This window comes from Perissodus microlepis, chromosome 18 (assembly GCF_051167445.1).
Source record: "Perissodus microlepis isolate ML-2025 ecotype Zambia chromosome 18, ASM5116744v1, whole genome shotgun sequence".
Classification (NCBI taxonomy): Eukaryota; Metazoa; Chordata; class Actinopteri; order Cichliformes; family Cichlidae; genus Perissodus; species Perissodus microlepis.
The window spans coordinates 14,881,652-14,904,709 of NC_140478.1; the positions used below are offsets into that span (position 1 = coordinate 14,881,652).

At 42.1% G+C, this 23,058-nt stretch overlaps 1 protein-coding gene across 25 annotated transcripts in view; it reads right to left on the reverse strand.

The window, feature by feature from the left end:
• Window positions 1-23,058, reverse strand: part of mbnl1 (muscleblind-like splicing regulator 1) — a 41,191-nt gene that overhangs the window by 11,116 nt on the left and 7,017 nt on the right. For 12 of the 25 annotated variants that reach the window (XR_014797666.1, XR_014797672.1, XR_014797670.1 and 9 more), the window contains exons 2-3: window positions 16,158-17,186; window positions 124-339 (exon numbers count right to left, since the gene is read on the reverse strand). Coding sequence is in view for 14 of the 25 variants with exons in the window: in XM_084913529.1 (XP_084769655.1) it covers window positions 124-339; window positions 16,158-16,331 (390 nt within the window). In the remaining 11 variants the exon portion in view is untranslated. Of the gene's footprint in view, window positions 1-123; window positions 340-16,157; window positions 17,187-17,605; window positions 17,703-23,058 lie in introns of those variants that run through there. The other 13 variants (XR_014797671.1, XR_014797669.1, XR_014797674.1 and 10 more) reach the window with 2 other exon arrangements.

Genomic DNA, 23,058 nt, shown 5'->3' on the forward strand with positions numbered 1-23,058 from the left:
CGCAAACTGCGAGCTTTCCGTAAAGACACGCACTGACATGAAGGGGACTCGAAAGACGGGAAAGAGCCACGCAGACAAGAAGGAGCCATATATGTGTGAGCTTTTACATGTACGTAATCTCACCGTGGGCAGTAGCTGTGGTGTGTTCATACGTGTGTGTCCTCTCACCATAGGTGGTAGCTGCGTGCCAGGCATCATGGCATTGGCGAGCTGCATCTGTTGGGCGAGCATGGCCATATTCTTCTGCTGGATCAGATTGTTCCTGCCATTGATCTCCAGTTGGGTCTTTAGATGGGGAGGAGGGTGCAGGTACTTGCAATTCTCCCTGGAACAACGGCCCTGAGAGGAGTGGAGAGAAGTGACAGCATTTAACGCCAGATTCAGAAAGATGCTTATATGGCAACAGGGTAGAGACAAACATTATTGACTTTATATTGACTTTAAATTGATCAGCTGGAGAAGTTTGCCTGTGCCAAAAATTGGCAGATTTCAGCGTTTTAAGGTTTATGGCAACGTTCTTTTATTGGATTTGACGCTGATTTACATCAACAGTTATTGGTGCCTAATGTCTTGGCAGCTACCAAACTGGACGTTATAAAATTTGTATAGACATCCATAGTCTTGAGTAACAACTGTGAGGATCGCCAGCTCCTGTACGATCGTCACAATGCCAAGGTTTACCAAGGTAATTGGCCTAACAACCAAATACCTGCTAAACTAATGTCATTCCTAACACTCTCGGCTTGGCGAGGGTGGTAAACATTATATCAGCATTACTTCAAGGCTTGCCAGACTAAAAAAAAAAAAAACTCATTATTCACAAGGGGTCACCACAGCAGCATGGTGTGTTTGATTTGGCAGAATCTTTCAATCCAGACACCCTAAAGGGATTTGTGTCTCCTCGTAGATCTAAACAAGCTTTCACTTGTAAACCTTGTAAACCACTACACTGTGCACCACCTTTTGCATGTAACAATAAAATATGAAAAATGAACACATGGTGCATGTTCAATCTAGTGAAATCCTGCATCCTTGTTTATAGCTACTTCAACGTCAGACACTCAGTTTCACATTGGGTCTGGGCTGAGTCTATCACTAATTGTTAACAGCTTGCTATTTCTGCCAGTCCCAGCTGGGACATGTGTGTATGTGTACACTAGCCCCAGGAGGTCAACTGATGCTGCGCTGCTTTTCTCCAGACATCCAGCTTTGCTACATGTCTAAACGGTGCTAAAAATACCATCCACTCATATGATCTGTCTATATTATATCAGCAGTCATCCGGAGGTCACGCTTCAAAGCCTCTGAATAATAATCTAAGACAGGGATCCCTTTCTGCTGCCTGTTGCGAGTATCCAATTATATATTCAGTCTGGAGAGGAGTAGTCTAGGAAAAGGTCTGACACACTCAAGCGCATTCTTGTGCAGGCAAGAATGCATATGCATTAATGCATGCACATTGGGGTCAGGTTCCTCTAACAGGTGGCAGATGTATGTCACGCAAACATGAGAGCGCGCACACAAAACACGTCCGCAGTTTAGGAAAGGCGCGTATTTCCTTTCAGCTCTGCGGTACAGCTGATCTGACTGTGCTCTCCCTCGCTGACAGAGCTGACCCCACTGGGATTCATTTCTATACTCTGTCATGACTTCATCTCACTTTTCCATCTCCTTTGCTTTCGCTGACACTGGAGCACCGGACAGGTGCAAAGGAAACAGGAAGGAGCACTGAGGGGAAATTTAATGGCAGGGGGTCCTTTTGAAGGTATTTTGTTGTATCCACTTGTCTGAAATTGTGATCTCAAGTTCTACTTGGAGCTCCTTTTAAAATGACAGCAGATTGTGTTGCAGATAGCTGGTTAAGAGCAATTAAGACAGATGCATGGACTATGACTACCTACACGTCTCCCTTATGCTCTGTGCCTGCTATCTTCTCTTCTGCTTAGATAACAAAATGGAGTGCACAGATAAGGGGCCTGATATTTTCATTGGTCTGTTTTTATATCAAAAATCTGATGAACAGGTATGAGACAGCACTGTGTCATTCAGAAAATATGTTAAACTTGCTATGAAATTCTAGCAGTGATAGCAGAGAGTAAAGATTTGCTAAAGTTGAATAAAAATGAACACAGGACTCATTTATTTAGTGAGAAGACAAACAGGCACAAAGACAGAGCCATAAAAATGGCTTATGCAGATTAGCTATTCACATTTTATGTCACACAGTGTCAATGAGTCAAAAAATGTGCAGGGCAAAATAGATGTTTGAATCAACTTAAAAGTTTCATACTGATCTAAAACACATTATACTCTTTTTTTTTTGTTTTTATTCCTTTCATCTTTATATAGGTGTGTCTTTGAGCAACTGTTAGCCCATGTGCTCAAACATCTAGGACAGGCCAGCCTATATGTTAGCTGAGCTAGCCTCGGCAATTCTGACATATTCAATTCATTCATTTTGAATTCGCATTCAGTTTTATTTATATAGTGCCAAATCACAACAACAGTCACCTCAAGCTGTTTTATATTGTAAGACAAAGACTAAACAAACCCTTATGAGCAAGCACTTGGTAACAGTGGGAAGGAAAAACTCCCTTTTAATAGGCAGAAACCTCCATATAACCAGCCCAAGGGAGGAGTGGCCATCTGCTGTGACCTGTTAGGATTAAATGCAGAGTGCTGTATAAACACATAGTCAGTGGAAAAAGGTGAATGAAGAAGAAACACTCAGTGCACCAGCAGCCAAGGACTATTGCAGCATAACTATGGAGGATTCAGGTCACATGATCCAGCCCTAAATATATACTATCAAAAAGGAAAGTTTTAAGTTCTTATAAGTAGTGTCTCCAAAAATCTAAACTGGGATAGGCCTGAAAGCCTCCCATTCTACTTTTAAATGCCCCAGGAACCACAATTTAACCAGCAGTCTGAAAGTGAAACGCTCTATTGGGGTGATATGGTACTATGAGATCTTTAAGATGTCTGAATATTCAAGACCTTAAATGTGAGGAGAAGGATTTTAAATCTGGCACTAAGGTGTGTGTTCAAAAAAAGAGGAGCTGAAAGTAGGTTCTAATAGCACTCATCCAGAGAGTGACAACAACATCCAGAGAGGGGAGGGAGAGTGTGTGTGTGTGTGTGTGTGAGGGGTAGGTGAAGCGGGGTGGTTGTAAAGGCATAAAAGATCATGTTGCGCTCACCTCATATGACCCCAACCGTCAACTGCTGGATTTGTTATTGCAGTTTTGTATATGGACGTGTTTTTGTGTTAAGGAGGGCAGAAAATAAAATGCTGCTTTGATTTTTAGTTCAATCATTTTGAGAAAAGAAAATGTCATCAACCATCACTAGCAGCCATTTTGAATTTAAAAAAAAGCAGGTCACATAAGAGAAAGCACTCTGATCGCATGGAGAGAGAGAGAGAGACGGAGAGCGTAAAATGAAAGTCATGGTGACTCAACGGCTGTAACAGTGAAATTTTAGAAGTTGCAGAAGTGATCAGTTTAGACCATCGCGAGCTGTCGCAAGCAGGGTGGGAAGAAAAAAAGAAAAGAGATGCAGACAGGGATGAGAGGAAAACGTAACCCCTCGCGTCGTGTTTTTGTCTGTTACTGTGACATCACCAGCCTCGAGGAGCAGCTACAGATGGTGTCCACGGTAACAGAGCAGTCAGACACTTCTCCTCTAATACACAGTGACTCCTGAATCCGCCCGATCGCTGCCAGAGAGAGAAGCTCGGCAAAGGAAACGCTACAGATAGAGCTGGCCCCGCAGCCACGACTAGTTAAGGAGCATTTTTCACCGCTTGTCTGCGTTTCCATCGCGAAAAAATTCAAACTATGTCGACGAAAGATAGATACATCACCTCCGATAATTCTTATCACTGACCAGCTCTTTCAACTCCACCATGGGATCTCAGTCTGAGCAGGACATTGCACTGTCTCATGATAATGACGGGATTTAAGGATAATTATGCAAATCAAACGTGGGCTGGGCTATGGAAGCTTCAAATCCTTCTTTTTAGGGATTTTTCATAATACCTGATAATGAGTGAATAGATGAGTTTGTCACTGCTTCATGCAAGACATGTAAAAACAATCAAAAATGATTCATCCACATCATTAGCTGTTTCCCTCATTCTGTTTCCCTAGAATCAGTGTAGGCTGATGGGCAGAGGGCATATTTGTCTTCATTGTTCAAAGTGTGTTTCAGGAAAGTGTTTCCAAGTTCAGGTGATAAGAACTATGAGGGGGGTTAAACTACATATTATAGGTCAGAGTCATGATTTACTAGAATAATACGACGTTAATACAGCGGGGTTTTTTTCACCAAGCAGCCGCTGCACTACTAAACTTTCCCTGCCTCCTTTAAGTTCAATCCAGGCCATATTTTATTTTAATAGTGAGAGTCTGCACTTCCCCCGGTGAGCTCAGACTTGCCAAAATCCAGGCCAAACTGGGAACAATAATCCCACTGGCTACTGGGCAGGCTGTTTGATGATAAGTTGCAATAACATGTCCCACCCTGAGCGCACTCTCTTCTAGCTCTCTGTCTCACACTCGTAGACACACACCCAGCTTTGGTGATTGTGTGGGATTTAAACAAACAATGAACCAATGAGTAAAGAATGCTGGGTGGGGCTGTATCCCATCCTTTTAAGGAGCAGACGTGAAGCATGCAGCAAGATGTTGCACTGTGCATGTGCGCGAGCCAGCAAGAAGGAGGGAAACACGAGACAGGTGAAGAAAAACGTCTCTCCCGTGAAGACTATAGTTAAAAGTATTCAGTAAAATGGGGGCTTTTGTATCCATTTGACTTGCAACCCTTAAATATAGTTTGTTATAAAAGTCTGAATGGTTTAAGGCCAAAATACCAGATCATCTCTGAACTGCTGCTACATTATGAACTGTCCACACATGTCTTAGACGAGCCAGTTATTATTGCATGTGGCACAGCTAAACAGCGATATGCAGCATTCAGTTATAATTCTGCTCTTTTCAGGAAAACGCCTGCAGAAAACAGGTAAACTGTAACTTCAAGGTCTTTTAAAGTGAGGCTAAGGAGATTCCTAGCTTTATTGTTTTTGGTTTTATTTGATTTTTCTAACATAATTTAACATATTCAACATGGTCACTTGATTGTTTCAATTTTTACTATCTTATTTCTGGTATCAAAGTTCTGATTTCGTGACAGCCCTACTTGGTAGGTTTACATTTTGTATATGTCAAGATGCAAACATCAGCTGAACCACTCGGTCTCCAGTTTATTAAACTTTTTCAAAGATTCCCCAAAAGGTTAAAATTTAATCAACTGAAACAGTGATTCTGTTTGGATTATATTTAACCCAGACTAACTATATGTTTGCCAGATGCTAGTGAAATAGGAGCTGGTCTATATTTTTTATAGTTCAAATTTTGTAATTTAAATACATCACAATCACTTGAATTCATTTTGTGATCTTTTGGTATGGTGGCCCTGAGAGGTCAAGCGCCACTAAAGAACACAAAGCACAATGGACGCGGTTTTGGGGAGACAATTACGTGACTGACGAGCTACAGAAGTGACAGAAACCAAAGCACGTGAAAGACTGCACTGAGACATGTTTAAAAGAAGCAGAGGACTCATCTGAGATGTGTATTTTAATCACATGACTCAGATGATACTGTAGACACATGTTTGCTATTATCCGTTTACTGTTAGCTTGTCACTTGCGCAGCTGGTCGATCAACACTTCTGTTGTATTTGTCCTCTCAGGGCCACTGTACTTTGGCCCCCTCAAAAAAAAACAACTGGAAACTCTGCAGCATAATTTCCTGAGGACAACAATCTGTCCAAACCTTTTACTAAAAAAATAAATACCTAAAAACAAACACACAATATTCTAGTTACTGCAGGCTAACCCATTTGAAGCGTGACCGTGGATGTATTTATATCCTGCATACCGTTAACCTACATCCTTTTAAACACACTACAGAGATGGTTACAGTTGATCCAACTTCACTTCCCCTCTTATCTTTGATGCTCCAGCGTTGTGGTGTGATGTTATGGTGTAAGATTCAGTTGTGTTGAGTTGTGCTGTGAAGCTACTCTGTTCTCTGTACTGCGTTCCACTGACTTCTGTCTAAACATACACAGAGATGAAAGCCCTTTCTCTTCACACACACTCTGAATGAAGCTTTGTTCTGCTGGGGAATAGCACAGACTCAAAGGACCGGACCCAGCGGTTGGTCTCTTTGTCTACCATGCACCCAAATATGGCATAAAACATAAAATACAGCTAACTCAGTCAATATACTAATGTGCACGTTGACTGGAATTTCCTGGTAAAACAGCAAGCACCCAAATTACTGGAAAAAAGAGCGAGCCAGAAATATTCCGATGTGATAGTCTCATCTTATCCCTGCTAAATTTCCAAGCATTAAGTAATTAGCAATTCACAATCAATAACACCCATTTAGAGAAGAGAAAAATTGATTTTATTTTATTTTCAGTCACTTAATTTAGCATCAAATTAACAGAAGATTTTGAAGACGGCAGAGGTCTTTGGAGTCTTAGTGATGTAGTGCCGTTTCTTTGCTGAGGCCTGCATGTCTATATCAGACCATAAACACGCACTCGTACTCATGCCCACATCTCCTTATTGGGGCTCAATGCACCCAGTAATCTGTAAAGTGAAGATTAGTGGTCAGAGAGTTGATGTGACCAGCGGGCCTTGTGGAGATATGAAGAAACGAGGGAGTGTCAATCTATGATAATAGCCATACTGGTTACGGTGACGCATCCCCGCCCTCACCCAACAACGGCAGAGAGAATGAGGATTACAGGCTAGAATAGAGTTACAACACGGACCACACAGAGTGCGACAAGGTACGTCGTGTGGCTGTGGGAAAAATGTGAGCAGAATGCATCAGCGGATTTTCTGGGTTTTAGGAGAAAAATATTTCGCAAATTGCAGCTGTGGTTCAAATATAAACACCCACATGCATGTGACACAGTAGCATCCACATAAAACTATTCATATAGACACAGACAGACAGACACACACACAAAATGCAGGCTGAGCAATGAGTTATTCACACTCGAGAGGGTGTTGGTTCTCAGAAATCCCTCAGGTCAGATGTCACGTACACAGGAGCTCTGGATCCAAACTTAGACCTCCCTCTGTTTTTTTGTTTTTTTCTCACATGCCCCCCTCCTCTCCCTGTCTGCCTCTCTCTCTCTCTCGCTATCTCTTGATACACAAACTAACTTTCATGTGACTTTGTTTACATTAAGGTCCCCCTTTCTCAGTTTAGCGATGCTTCTCCTCCTGCGAGGTCAGTTTCTTGCTTTTCATTATCCGTGATAACAGAACAATCACACGAGTATTGATTTGAGCCGCAGCACTTTATGAAAGCCATCCAGTGCTCGCGACGTAGCCTGGTAACATTCATTTAATCATCTCCGAGCTCTGCCTCAGAGTGAGAAAGAAGAGTCGCTGAGCAGAAATCGCAAGTCTGAGGCAGCAATGACGCATCAATAGCAACACTGTTTCTGAAATGACTGAGGTGGGCTCTTTTTCTAATATTGGGCCTTCTGGGTTGAGAAATAAAGACTTTCTTTTATCTAAATGAGACATTTCAAAACTTAAAGCATGAGTAATGCAGTGGGATGCAATATATTCTCACTAAAGAAAATCTAAATGACTAGTAGACTTACAATGCCCTGTATATATATACATATTTATTTATTTGTTATAAAATATATAATACAGTCGTGGTGTATAATGAGCTTAGATTACAAAAGCAATCTGGAGACAGACAAAGAAAATGGGGAAGTGATCTTAATACAGAGAAAACAAAGTCACCTACAAAATAAAGCCCCTTAACCTGGGATGAGTTACGTGTACCAATCTCCTTCCACATTTTTTTGTCTTTCAACCAAGACTCCATCATTATCTCTATCACTTCAGAGTGGCAGCGTTGTGATGCATTTCAACCCTAAGCAAGACCTATAAAAGAAGGAAAGAAAGTTTAAAGGGGTCCTTTTTCTCTTTTATATACCTTCCTTTGGTCCCAGCTTTCTGCTCTCCCTTTTTTAACCCTTGTCTCTCCCGCCACCATCTGCACAAGTCTCAGACAACAGGGGAAAAAAAGCCTCTTCTATCAGTAGCCAAGTAATAACCACGGGGAAAATGATTAGTTTAGTTTGCAGCACTAACAGATTTAATCTGGTATGTATTATGCTAATCTGATCTCACAGTCTGTAATCCTATCCACGGCTCTAATCCCACTGTCAACTGGCCTAATCCTGTTTCTGTGTGTGATTATGTCTTTTGGGCTTGGCACCAACACGAGGACGATTTCACCCTCTTCCTCTCGTACAGCATTTTATCAAGTGGTTTAGCCTCATACTCTTTCTATTATGGAAGATTATATTCTGATATTCATAAAGTTTGTAAAAACAACAGCTGGAACTAGCAACAGCTAACTTGCAACTTCAGAATTAAATCCAGCCTAAAAGATTTTGCAAGCAAGGCTACAGCCACAAATGCAAGTCATACACTATATTCTGCTGTCTGTGAGCATCATATAAAGTAATTAGGGCTAATAATTGGTGTTCAGATTGTGTCACTGTTCCAGGTCAAGAAAACAACAACACATGAATTATCCTGCCTAAATTAAGCCTAAATTTGAGGGTGTTGACTGTGACTCATTGCTCAGTAACATATAATGAAATAAACAAATGCATAATGGAGAATGTTTTAAGTTTCAGATTCGCCAAATAAGGTAAAAGAAGGTTTTCCTTGCGATGACAATGAAAACTGAATTGAAGACAAGCAGAAAGTGATTAAGACTGTTGCCATGAGTCTGACAGGCCCAGACACTGCGATTCTGAGAAGGAATGCACTTAAAGAAAAACAAGACAGGCACACAGAGAGCAATTGAGAGAGAGAAAAACACATGGACAGCTATCAACTATTTTTTTCCCCTTTTTGCCTCACAGTCACTTCTAGAAAGCATGTGAGTGTGCAGCGCCTGACATAGCCTCCTTAATGTTTTGGCATCGACGGAGAGAAAAGAGGCAGGGTAAACGTGACTGCTGGACCGAGGAGGGGGAGTGGCAGAGTGAAAAGGTGTTAAGAGAATTGAATCTAAGTGAGCAGCTGTGCCCTCAAGCTACGCGCTCACCTGTCTTGTGTGATTGATGATAGCTTAGCTAACTGCAGCATCTGCTAGTACTGTTATCAGTAACTATTAATAAAGCTGATATAATTTTGTTTCTTTGTTATATACTATATAGCGTCAAAAATGCACACCTTGCAGTTCATGGTGTTATCTATTGATTTGAATCACGGACCAGTGGCATTACCAACACTAATTATAAAGTATTGTGCCAGAGTCTTGACCCACCTCTCCATTTTTTAAAAATATTTTGCTTCCAAGGAGCCCGAATTTTTGTAACTTTTTAAAGGTGGGCTTGATCAATACTTCTCCAGGGTTTCTGAAGCTCTTTCCAAGTTTCTTTACTTAGACTTTGGCTCGTTTTCAGTCCAGTCCTTGTGCCTGACCATTTTCAGAGGAATTAAGCCACTTTAGACTGACCTATAAGTCATTCAAAAATTATAAGGCCACCTAATTCAAGGGATGAACCAGCGTTGTGTCTACATGCAAGGGACAATTTTGCAAAAAACACTTAAATACTAACTTTGTTACTGCACAAAAACACATAATTGAGTTGAATTTGACTGATATGAATTGAAAAATATCAAAGATAACAGCAGTTTTAATGAGATAAAATAGTAATTTTGCATCAACAAGGCAAAATAAAAATCCACCAGACCCAACACAGAACCTGAGACACAGATCTTTCAGTTGATCCATCTACTGTTCACTGAAGCCTTAAACAGAAATGGTCTTAGTGGAAGACTGGGTGTCAAGAAGCCATTCTTAATGAAATCAAACAGGAAGAAAAGGGCGAGGTATGCCAATTTAAACAACAAGTGGACTGAAAATCAGTGGCAGCAGTGCTCACGAAGTTACTATGAATCCAAATGTGAAATTCCTGGTTCAAATATTGTCCCTAAGAACAGAGGAAGTCGGGAGAGAGGTGAGTGTCTACGGTCATCTGTAAAACACGGTGGAGGCTCTATCATTTCCGCCAGTGGGGTTGGAGATCTTGCCAATTTGATGGAATTATGAACACAGAAAAGTACCATCAGATTCTGATACCATCTGGAAAGCATCTGATTGTCAACAGCTTCATGCTTTAGCATGACAATAATCCCAAACATACTGTTAATACAGTAAAAGCATACCTGGCCTCCCCAGAGCCCAGATCTCACATTGCTGAAGCAGCTCGGGATCATCTTGACAGATAACAGAACAAAACCCAGCTAAGATCCAAAGAATAGCTTTGACTGTCCTTCGAGAAGCCTGGAGAACTATTCCTAAAGACTACTTAAAGAAATTACAAAAAGGTTTGCCAACCAAGAGTTCAGGCTGTGTCGAAGAATAAAGGTGGTCACACCAAATATTGACTTTTGAGCTTGTTAGAATTGTAAAAAACACTTTTTGCCTTATAAACTGTGTTTCCATATATGCACACATTTCAGTAAATCGCTGCACCTACTTCCCATTTTCCCAACAAAATATAAAGAAATGAGGGGTGGACTTAATCGGCTCAGTACAGATTATGTTTTACGAGTTTCGGATAATTTAACGCTTGAATCGTGACTTTGATCTGTCAATATTTGCTACTGGGTGGAGCAAACAAACCCTCGGGCTATTTGTGGCTTTCTGTTAAGTCTGTACGTTAAAGACAGATTCAGAAAGGGCAGCTAGAGAAGTAATCATTGTATCACTGGTGTTATAAATGGGCCCAGTGTGATGCCGGGACAGGGACGGCTGACACCGAGAAGAAAAGACTGTTGTTGCTGATCTTCTGTCACATAAGCTCACAGACAAGATGCATAGATGCGCTGATGTGACAAGGATGCACACACAACCTAAAACAAGCAGGCCAAGGAAAAGGCTCTATGTGGTTTAGTGTGTGCATCAAGCAGAATTAGCGTGGTCCAAGCATGAATGTGACAAAGACTTAAGAATAGGCCCATTGATGCCAGGAGAAAGACAACTAAAAACGCCTACTTACTGAAATAAAATCCCAGTTATGGGTCTCAGTTTATTTTAATAAGCTAGAGGAAAGACTGAGCACAGCCATGCACAGCATCCGTTTAGAAGGAAGCTGTATCGTACAGATGAATAAATCTACCCCTTAAATATATTTAAAGAGGAGAAAGAGCTTTTCTGTATGCAGTCATAGAAATCCCATTAGGAATGCAATTAAGATGAAAAGTCTGCAAGAAGAGTTACATCATTCCTGCCAGAATCCGACTGAAAATTTGCACCATGCCACTGAAAACAAACCTTGCTGACTATGGCTTGCACTTTTTGAAAGTCAGTGTATCAAAAGCAAAGTGAGTACGGCTGACCTATGACCGACTTTGGATTCCACGTGCTCATCTGTGGCTGCTGTGTTGGAAAATGGCACATATGTCTGTCTTTAGCGTGTGTGGTGTGCTTACGTTAACCCTTGCAGTTGATTTAACGTGGCAGAGTGTTCCTCAGGTTATCGCTGGCCAAAAAAAGTGACAGGTATTGAATGCATGTGGCCATATACAGTCAGTCATTGCGGAGACTGGCAGAAAAATTTGTTTGAAATCACAAAAATGCCGTCAGCTAGCAACATGGTTAATATTTACCAGAAAAGTCTGTCTGGTGTGTCTGTGTGTATTTAACCTCACTGTACTGGATCTAAACGTGCTGTCAAAATATGACCAGCGAAACGAGAGGAAAGGCAGATAGAGGAAAGAGAATGAACGGGAGAAAAAGCCAGACAGATGCAGTCCAGACCAGAAGTTGTAAATCAGGTGTAAAATAATGGCTAAAACAAAGTGTCAGGTCGCAGCTTTTATGCGTGTTTACATTGACGTAGACAGAGCCATGTGGGGAAATGTAAGCGGCCTAATAAAAAGAATTACCACCAGCTTGAGGGGTTGAAAAGTAGCTGGACAGCAATGCATAAAGTCAAATAAACCAGCATATTTAACAGATTGTGGAAAATCCTGTGGAGAAAATGACTAATTTAAGTATTCAGTCCATAGATATTAACACACGATATATCTTCACTGGGGACGCTCCCTCAGCCTTTTACCGATGCTTGTTGTGGCATCTTTCCGTGATTAGTCTCAGCAGGGGGAAACCATCTGCAATCAGATATCAGGTGATGCTCGTGCTGTGACTTATTGGCAATTGCTTTTTTCTTTCAGCAACTTTTTTCTTTCATCATTCCTGTAGTTCACTTGTTACTTTTTTGTATATTTTTGAACTGCAATCTGTTTTTTCTGGATTTTCGACTCGCGTGGGAGGTATCATGAACAACAGGGAAACATGTATGCCTACATCCTCTGTCTAGCAGCTTGTTAGGCATTTACATGAGTACTTCTGCTTTTTTTTTCAACATTTCTAGCAGCTGACTTTGGCAAACCGATTACCTTTTGTGTACCTCTGATAGATTTTTTCTTTTGTTAACCCCTATTATTGTTTTCTTCAAGTGAAAGTGAACTCTTAACCCATATTGACAGAAAAATTCACATGAGTCTAATTGCCACCCTCAGTCACACAGTTCTTTTTACATGGATGTAAAGCATACTTGAGACTTGGCCTTTTACAGTAGCACCTGCTTTATGTCGAATTTAATGTGCCGAAGCGAGAAATCAAAGAAAAAACAGTCCCTGAACAAATAATTGGTGTGCAGATGGTAAACAAGCAAATATTTCTCCTTTAACATCCAGCTCGCCTCAAACAGTGCAGCAACACAAACGAAGCGGCCGCAACAGCACCACAAATACCGATGTAACGCACGTGCATGTGCTCAGAAACGTGATGACAGCGGGTGTGTCAGGCTGGCAGGTAGACAAAGCACAAAGTCTATGCTGTGTGAAAGCATGTGTGTGTGTGTGTATCTTCAAACGGTTCTCTGTGGTAGACGATCAACTGCTTCCATTTTTTAACATTTTGGATGCCATCCGGGGTTAAACAAGGACCTGCTCCTGACCTAATTCCACACGGGTTTGTGTTGTACGATACGTGTGTTGTAATAGCTGTGCTAGTAGGGTAGTTATCCAGGTGTAATGTGACCCATCTTGCCCAGGAATGGGTGTGTCCTGATGTAACAGACAGACCGAGCGGAACAGCACAGAAGGCGCTTTTAATGAGCATTAAAAACAAGCAACAACAAGTTCATTTACAGCAGAGAACAACTTGCCTCATATACTAATGAGGCAAGTTGCGCACTTGTTTCTGCAACCTTAAGCCCCTGTTACACTCCTATCAGCTTTAGTGTACAAGTGGTATCAACTAGAGTGAGTTAAAAGTAGGTTACTACGCTGTACCTCCTCGAAGTATCGGGTATATTTTAAACATCTGCCTCATCAGTTAATCTGTTGTTTAGATTAGTTTTAGCTATGAGGCGCGTTGTTTATTAAGATTCCAATTTATTACACCTCACCTATCTGCTCTGCAGTTAATCATTGACGGGCAAAGTTACAAAGCTGACTTTAAATCAGGGAGTCCAGGCTACCATTATCCCTCTCTAAATATTTACCCTGCTTCGACATAGCTGAGCTGTCTGTGCTGCACCAACCAGATAGACAGGCAACAGAAACGGCTGCACTCTGAGGTTAAGGCCAAGTTTAAGGCCAGCAAACACCCACAAGCATCTTGTTCAAGCACGGGCAGATTCAAAAGCACCTCCACTCTGTTATGGGTCTGTGGCCTAGATGGATACGTGGTTGTAATTGATTTTCTAGCTTGAGGGAATGTGGTGCACATATGATTACTGCCATGAGAAATCATGATTTAACTCCTTTTTACTATTTCTGGTATCAATATATTATGTACAATGTCATTTAGTGCCGGACAGATGTTTGTGAGGCCGTGACCGTGACATAAAAAAAAAAAAAGAAAAAGGCCGAAAAGAGAGCGAGAGTGGCTGTTGGGGAAATGACTGGCTTTGGGTGTGACCTGCTCAGCTATGCACTAGTGATCATGTGAGACCTGTGCTAATTATACACTTCTCAAGAAGAAGGTCGATCCTCTCTCATGGGCAGAAAACATGTGCACATGTGTCCAGGAGGGTGCATTAGTGTCTGCGTGTTGGGAGTGGGCAATGTGGCTTCATGTAACACAACTCATTCGAGAGTTAGTCCTATTTCAACCTCTCAATCTGTGTTAAAGAGAATTAGGGCAGCTGATTTTTCACTCAGTGCTGCTGTGGGTCTGTTTAGAAAGACTAATGCAGAGTGTGTGTGTGTGTGTGTGTGTGTGTGTGTGCAGAACTAGAGGTTTATGCCTTATCATAGGTGTGAACATTTATCTGACAAATCCACAGGTTTTCTTTCTGATATTTCCTCTATCCTCTTTTGCTCTTTCTCTGTCTTTTTACTTTCTGCTTCTCTTTCCATTGTGGGTTTCGGAGACCTGCTCTGTTTTTCATTACCAGTGGAAAAAATGGGGCGAGTGGTTTAAAAAAAAAAAAAAAAAAGTATTACCCATCTCCATTAATACACATATCCTAGTGGAAAATGAGTCCAAACTACTAAAAAAGGACTTCAAAAAGCCACCGTATACTTGCCAGTCACTCCTTTTTAGTGGCAACCTCTACCTCAGTGTGACAATTTAAACATCTGCCTGCAGATAAAAGCACCACTGCTCTCTCAGTCAATATCCTCTCGCAGTCAGTAACACTGAACTCAGGAGTCTGTGACATGTAGGTAACGTTGTGTTATGTCTGTAGCAGTGATGCTGCTGCAGCAGGTCTCCAGTTTGCTAAAACTTGAATATAACTGGATGCCACCTTTTTTTTGTTTTGGCTATTTTAAAATTTTAATCCAAATTATTTTCTGACATCTGGCAACACAATATTTTAACTATGTGAGGCTGAGTAAACTAAACTGCTTATGATTATTATGAGTGCCTTATGTTCCACTTTTGCAAAGTTGCGGTGTTTTGAAAAGATTTCAGGAGATTAAGCTGTGAAAATATATTAAACTTTTCCTGTAATTTTCATGTGCACAGGTGAAGAAGCTGCTGAACAGTCAGCTTGGGCCTGACAATGTTCTTTTGTCCACATCTGGCTGTAACAACTCTTCCCCTGAGTTGCGCTGCGCACACGCTGTCCTCATCCTAACCCTGCTCACATGCAGTCAATGACCACGAGTCACCAGTATCTGCTGGACAATACAAACACGAAAAACATACAGTGCCAAGTCAATGCTGGAAACTTTGGGTTGAGGTCCACCCATCTCCAGAGATCTTGTGCTCCGATAAAAAGAGTCATTGTGAAAGAGCGAGAGAATCGACGAGAGTGAGAGAGAGAAAAAAAGAGGTGTTTGCTTTCCTGCTGCTGCCTAAAAATGGAAAATTACTGCATACAGTTCCCCAACTCTGCTCTAAAGCAGATACACATATAGAAACACACACAAACCCCTTATAACTGCCCTTAGGCCTCTGAACAGGAAGTGGTTTCAGCGAATGAGAGCTACATGATGACGCTATCGCCTTGTTCGTTTCTAGCAGCTGAGCTTTGCTTAGGGCATCCATATGAGTTTGTACATCTGGCTATTCATCAGACTGTTCGTCTGCTTTTCTATTCAAACACTGCCACACAGCAAACATGATCACTTCCAGAATAACTGCGCTATTGTAGTAAATTCATGCAACTGTGTTTATGTGCAGTGTAATCAGTTGGAAAAGCAGCCGATTCTTGAATGAATTCCATTTGGAAGTAAACACTACTCAAAACATTTCGGACTGCGCCAGAAAATTCCACAGCTCTGTGTTAAATATGCCGGACTGCCTCACCTAACCCCACCGCCAAAACACCCACCCCCCTCCATTCTGCACCCTTCATCACATGTTCCAGTCACCTGACCAGAAATAGGTCGGACCAAGGAGAGCACATGCTGTGGCCAGATGGTGCACTCCAGTTTGTTATTTCCAGTTTGCAACACCATAAATTCCCTCAAACCGCCTGTCAGACCGAATGTGCTCAGTCTCTTATCTGTATCTCTTTATCGACTCCAGATTTCCTGCTCGCCACTTCTCCTTTCTTACCTTGAGCGAGTCGAAGCAAGCGATGACCCGTCCGTTGTCCACCTGGCAGCTCTTGGCTGGGTGAGCGAACTTGCACTCCTGATCGGAGCGTGAGCACGTGCCCCTCTGGAACTCCCGGCATACTTCCAGTGTCAGCCACTTTGTGTCACGGATGTGTGTTATGTTCATTGCCATCTCAAGACGCCGGCAGAAAAAAGTATTCCGAGCGGAGATCTGTTCGAAAACTCTTCGAAATCTGTTCAAATTAAGTACCTATAGTGTTGTTATCCACAATCTTTTTCTTTTTCTGTTTACTTATCAGTGTTGTCACTGTCTGGGATACTTGTCCGTGAAGATGAAATGAAACACTCAAAAAGAAAAGTTCCTACTGATTGACTGGGCTCCTTCTCCAAAGTAAAATGTTGCAGGATGGCTGTGGATGTAAGCGGGTCCTTTTCTTGATCAGACAGCGGCTGATAGAGTTATTATATCCAGGGGAGACTACTTAGCTTAACAGTCAAGCTGCCTCTCTTGGTTAGACTTTTCTCTCTCACTTGTTATTGCTTACTGAACTGCGTCATCTATAACATTCCCAGGCGAAGGTGACAGCCGAACTGAGAGCCCTCTGGTTAGGTGCAGTGAAGCAGGCAACAAAGGTGACAGTCTAGGTGTAGCCTGCTACAAGAAGGTTAAGGACACTGAGGACTAAGTGGAGGCTTTAGAGGGTTGAAGGCGAAGGTGAAAGGCAAGGTGATGCTGTGTGGGCCTGGTGGTGTGTTGGGCTGCTGTGGTAAGGCTGGTCAGCTGGTGGATAGTTGCTGGCAGCAGGGCCGTCTTACAGTGAGGAGAGCGGAGTTTGGAGTCAGGCTGCGTGGAGTGGATGATGATGGTACAGTGGATGGGGTCGGAGCGAAGGCTGCGAGGAGGGTGTGGCTGCTGTCCTTGTACTCGTGTTGCTGTGGCAGCAAGCGAGCGAGGCAGGGGGGAGGGTGGAGCTTCAGCTGTAGAAGCAGGTCAAAGCTGCAGCAGACATCAGGGAAGGCACTTCCTCTGGGGAGATAAAGAGAGAGATAGAACAAAGGGGAAAAAAGGAACGAAAGATTAGTCTGATACAACACGTTAAAAAAAAGAAGATAACAACTATCATGTTTGTTTTTCCGCTCGTGTGTCTTTCAGAGAAGATTCTGACCTGCAGGATTTTTAAAGTCGTGCCACTGCTGAGCTATGCAGCTGTGGGAGTGAAGAATATGTAAAAATCTCAGAAATGCAGGGGTGTCAGTGAAAACAAATAAAACTTTCACCCGCCCTGCGCTCTAAACACACATAGTGCAAGCACACCTTCATCAGGCCATGCTACGCACAAACAGACACACACACATAGAGAGAGAAATGCACAAAGCAGCCATTCACAACTTTCCACATCATCTGGACAACGCAGAGAAAAGCACATCAAATCCCGTATCACTTACAGTCCAGTACAGCAAAGCCGGCCATTGCAAATGTGTTTAGAGGTGAAAGAAAGGAAGAGAGTGAAAGCAAGGGGGAAGTTGAGGCTGGGCATGAGGGAGAAGAGTTTAGTCATTTCCTTTCTTGCGAAGCCTTGTGAGAGCGGTGGCCAATGAGAGCTTGTGGAGTTGCAGCAACATTCTGGGCCGAGCGCCAGGTGAGAGCAAGGGGGAGGAGCGAACAGGAGGCTGACCTGCCCGCTTGCTGTTGAAAGACACACAGGCTGAACTGTTTCTGCCTTACAAGATAACCTGTTTCCTTATCAAAACAATAAAATTCATGGACTCCAGAGATAATGTCGTTTTATTTTTAAATAGGAAATACCACCGTTGCAGTAAGGCAATGCATATTGCAACGGTCTCGCACAAATGCAAGCTCGCACGCAGTAATTGTGCAGAACACGATTGAACGAAACAGCCTGGTTATTATTTCACTGTCAGAATTTTCCCATTTATCACTTTTAAATGAGTTTATACGTTTAAATGAGTCGTTTTTTGCTTTGCGTTTGTTTTGATTGTTTGTTTAAATTTTGCATTGCTGCCAGTGGTTTCTATTTTTGGTGAATCCATTGTATGGGGTCTGTTGGGAGAATCTGCATGATTAGGATCCCAGGGGCCCATCCTGCCCTTATCGCTAAGCCAGAGTAAGTCACCACACCCTGTGTAGTGAAATCGCTTTCCCCAGAAAAGCATGTGCACCCTCAGCAATGCCACCAACCAACCACTGCTAACTTTACAACACTGCGACGCACTATATCAGAGCCCTGCAGCAGTGCAGCGCAGCCCATGATGAGCCAGCAACATGGATAAACAGTGTATTTAGAGAAAGAGAGAGAGAGAGAGAGCGAGAATGACAAAACATTTCAGTTTCACCTTGGATGACCCTTATGATAGCAAATGTAGCAATGTAGCATTAGAAATGACCTTTGGCGTGTATTCGGAACGCAAATCCTGCAACGACCATACTCGAAGGACTACACACATACCCAGACAATTATCTTTCATATCACGCGTTATATGGAGATCAAAATAAATTAACTTTCCAATGAAACACAAACATAAAATATCTGTCTCTTCACTATAACTAGTGCTGTGTCAGTTTTTGGATCAATCCGATACCAAAGGAATACATATACACGGCCAGTATTGCCGATACCAGTAACGATAACCTATAGCGGGAGTTTATGTAGTGGAAAGCAGTGTGTCATGATTTATGAGCTGAATCATCATCTATTCATATTTTAATAATTTCAGCATATTTTAATGACCCCTAAATCGTTATGATTTTTTACTTTCCACAGTAATTAGTTGATACAACAAAGCACACTTTTCAGCTTTTTCATCTATTTTAAAACTGTTTTTCTTTAGACCTGGAATGTAAATGCGCCTGTATCTGAAGCACTTTGGATCAATTTCTGTTGTTTAAATGTGATGTGACACAATTCAGTGGGCTACATATTGAGAGGTTAGAAACAAAGTATCACTCTGATACCAACACCAGCGTTGGTATGAATACTAACGATATTTGGATCGATTTGCACACCTCTCTTATCTTAGCAAATGTTGCACAAGAAGCAATAGTTTTCCTGCCGGTTTAAAAACTCTTTTATGCCAAAAAACATTTTTGAGTAACAGAACTTAGATTGAATATCTTCGTCAGAGTGCAACTCTTCCAGCATGCTGCATGTCATACTTTTGTTTGTGTGACTCGGGCCACATTTCTGTTCCCATGAACTCTATTCACGTGAAGTCATTCATCAACTTGTGCACACTGCTGCGTAAATGTCAAGTCAGTCGAGAGTAATCTTTATGTGTGTGTGGCGGAGGTGTGGTCCCGGGCGTGGCTGCAGGGGAGGAGTGATGCGGTGAGCTCAACGGGGCGGTGCTGGAGACGCAGGTGAAAACAGCTGATGGCGTTTTGGACTGATGATGGTTTCCTTCCCTTTTATAGTGAGACGGGAGAGGAGCGGAGGAGAGCGGGAAATCAGCTGAGACCGACAGCTGTCAGACTGTGGTCGGTCATAACACAGGAAACTATAAATAAATGTGGCATCTGGAGACAAAGACCTGTGCGTGTGTGTACCTGTGTGTAGTGCATTTCACAGTGTGTTCATGAATGGTCTGTTATTATCACTAAATGTTGACCTTACATGTACCTATTACAATTGAGTCTGATGAGGCATTTAGTGACACACTTTTACTACCAAGTACACTTTGTGGAGTTCAGCTGAACCAAAGCTATGTTGTCTGGACACTAATGAGGTGGAACAGAGACATCTAATTCTTTTTTTTTTTTTTTTTTAACTAAAGGCACCTGGAACTGTCTTCAATTAAATGAGGGTGTGACGACTTGACGCATTAAAAGCTGACAGCCCCCTGAGTCTGTCGGCTTGCCTAATCAGTTTCTGTGGTTTTGGTCAGATGAGAACACAGCTGTGAGGGAGAAACAATGTAATATGGTGTAAGACGAGCCAGAGTTATAATGAATCCTCATTATGATCCATCATGTCTGGACAAGGGCCTCCTTCCCTTATTGATTTCCTCATCTCTACAGTTTTTTCTGTTGGTGTGCCACTCCCTCTATCTAATTCCACTTTAACTGTCAGTGCTCTTCGAGTATCCATTTCAAATCAGCGAGTGTTTAACATTATCTTCTTCTCTGCTCTTTCCACAAAATTTCTAACAGTAATATAATTTGAACAGGTGGATCTGTGATTTCCTTCCTATTGTTTCGGCCACCTCAACTCCACCCACGTCTCTGCCTTCGTGCCCTCGGTGTGATTATCTGGCCTATGTTCTCGTTCAGCATCCTCGGCAGCCCTCCCTTAGACTCCAAGGTCTTGTAAGCTGGTGCAAGGTCGATAAGAGTGGAGGAAAGGGAGACAGCGAGAGAGCGCAAGCAAGACATTCTTCCTATCGCTCTTTTAGGACACGTGGTAGTAAGACTTTGGGCCGACAAGAAGAGGAAGCGGAAGAAGAATCGGTCCTGTGACAACAGCATACACTTTTATAGCATAAACAGTTTTGAAAACCAAGCCTCCACATCTTTTACTTTCTCTTCCTTTTGAGCCATGAAACAAATCTGTTCTCGCTATGAAAAAACAGAACAAACTGTCAATATTCACCCTACGCCGAGAGCCCCTACAAATCATAAAACCTGGCACTGATGTGCATGGTGAATGGTGCTGAATGGCAGTCGTGCATGAAAACACGCCTCAGCTGACTGAAAAGTGGAATCTACCAAAGACACATGCTAATCTGGCAGCTGGTTTTGGGATTTTGGAGTCCTTATTGCAACTGGAAAACTCAGCAGGGCCGAGAAAACAAGAAATAAGGTGTGGCTCACAGTTATGATAAGACTTCCTGAAAAAATGAGCGACATATTATTAGTTTAGATAAACATGGCTTGACTTCATGGCCACGAAATACTTACTCTTTATTGCATAGCCGCATAAAATGGAATAACTAGCGCAGTATTAACAGAGATTAATCTCAAGAAAATGCACGTATGCTACTGGTTATATTGCACCATCTGGTATGGCTACCTAATTAGCAAACCACAGCTTCGAGGCGGAGCTTCTATTTTCGACTGTGACAGCGGAGAAAGACGCAGTCATCCCTTTTGGTTCGCTGCTGTTCAGCGCAGGGAGTGGTTTCAGCATTTTGCCAGAGGTGGTGTCAGGGTGACAGTGTGCTGATACAGGTCGTCACGCTGTACGAAACACAACACCTCTGGACTTGCTGCTCAGAAGCTAGCATGCCAATACTGCCCTCGCTGACCTTTACACGCACTTACACACCGGTGCATATCTGGACACATATTGATACTTTCTTTATCTTTTCTGCATTGATGCACAAATGTAGAGGCTAAATGATGCTGCTCTGCCCACCATAGAGTTTACGTGCAACACTGAGTAAGCTGTATTTGTGAGATCTCAGTTGGTTGAGAGACTGCATTCAGTAAGGTATCCAAATAAAATTGGTGCAAGTGCCGGGTATACAGGACACACTATTTACTTACACTTCATTTATTAGTTTGGTTTAATGTGAGTACAGATCACATGGACAGAGAGCTGTGCAAATATAATATTGCTGTTCTGAGCTGTGCCACATCTGTTACTCTTATCAACTTCATTGGCATGCTCGTCCTCATCATAAAGTCATTAACTTGTCTTATTTATTAGTCGCATCAAGTTATGTATTTGATTAAGGTTTCCTGAAAGTAACTCTTTGGCTAGAAACGCAAAACTAACAATGCCTATTGATTCTCTAGAGGAGCAAACCTCTGGAGACAATGAGAGCTCTTGTGTGGCACACATGGACAGCGCTAAACACACACACACACACGCTGACAACATACATAAACGAGAACCTGTGTAAACACACAAACCTCTATCCGACTCGACACTGGGCATTCTTAAACTGTGGTGAATATCTGATTGTGGGCAACACTGCATCTTTGTGCGCACATGTGTGCGTAAGGATGTTGTGAAATCAACAGACAGTGAGGATAATGGCGGGCCTTATGGTTTATAGAGTGGCTCGCTGGCTCGCGTTTATGTCGTCTGTGTCAGTACACAGAGAGACAGGGGCTAATTTCTACTGAAACACACTAAGACGATTGCGAATAGCCAAAAGTAAAGTAAGATAACAAGTGAACAATTCACAAGTTTCAAAACAAGAGAATCATATGCTCTGACCTTTGCAGTCACCGGATCTCAATCTGACTGAGCAATCGTGGAAGATTCTGGGTGGGTATATGGGAAAATATCCTTTAGAACTGCAGTGTTGATTCCTCTGGGTGTTCAGATAGTGTAAAATCCAGGATATTTTGAACTTATACCCTTACTCACTACTTAATAAGACCCTATTTAAGAAGTTACTGAATCCCCAAATTATACAGAAGCACTGCTCAACCTAGGTGCATTACACCTACAACAAAAAAAATGCATACTTTAATTTGTTTCAGCCGATGATCAGGAAGTGTTGCCGTGACTGTGTGATTTTGCCCAATAAGACCACAGCATTATTGCTAAATCTTTTTTTTCCCCTGCAAAGTAGCACAAACTGTCAGTCTGAAATTTCTCTCCTCATTATTTCCTTTTAAGGTCACAACTCTGCAACTGTGTGCTATATTTTTCATTTAAATATTTGCAGAACAAAATTTTCATTCCTGGACAAACACTAAGGCATCTAATCATGTGTTCCACTACTAATCCCATGCTAAGCACCTATATTTGGCTGCGTTATCTGTGTATTTTATGCAAAGACACATTACCAGTCACCAATTTTATCTTCTGCCCTAATCACCAGTGACCACGTCATGCAATGTCTCATGCTTGCATTGACCGAATATTACTGGGGCCCCTTCTCTGCTAGACTGAGGCAAAGGTTGCTAGAAAAAGCCCGAGCGAGAG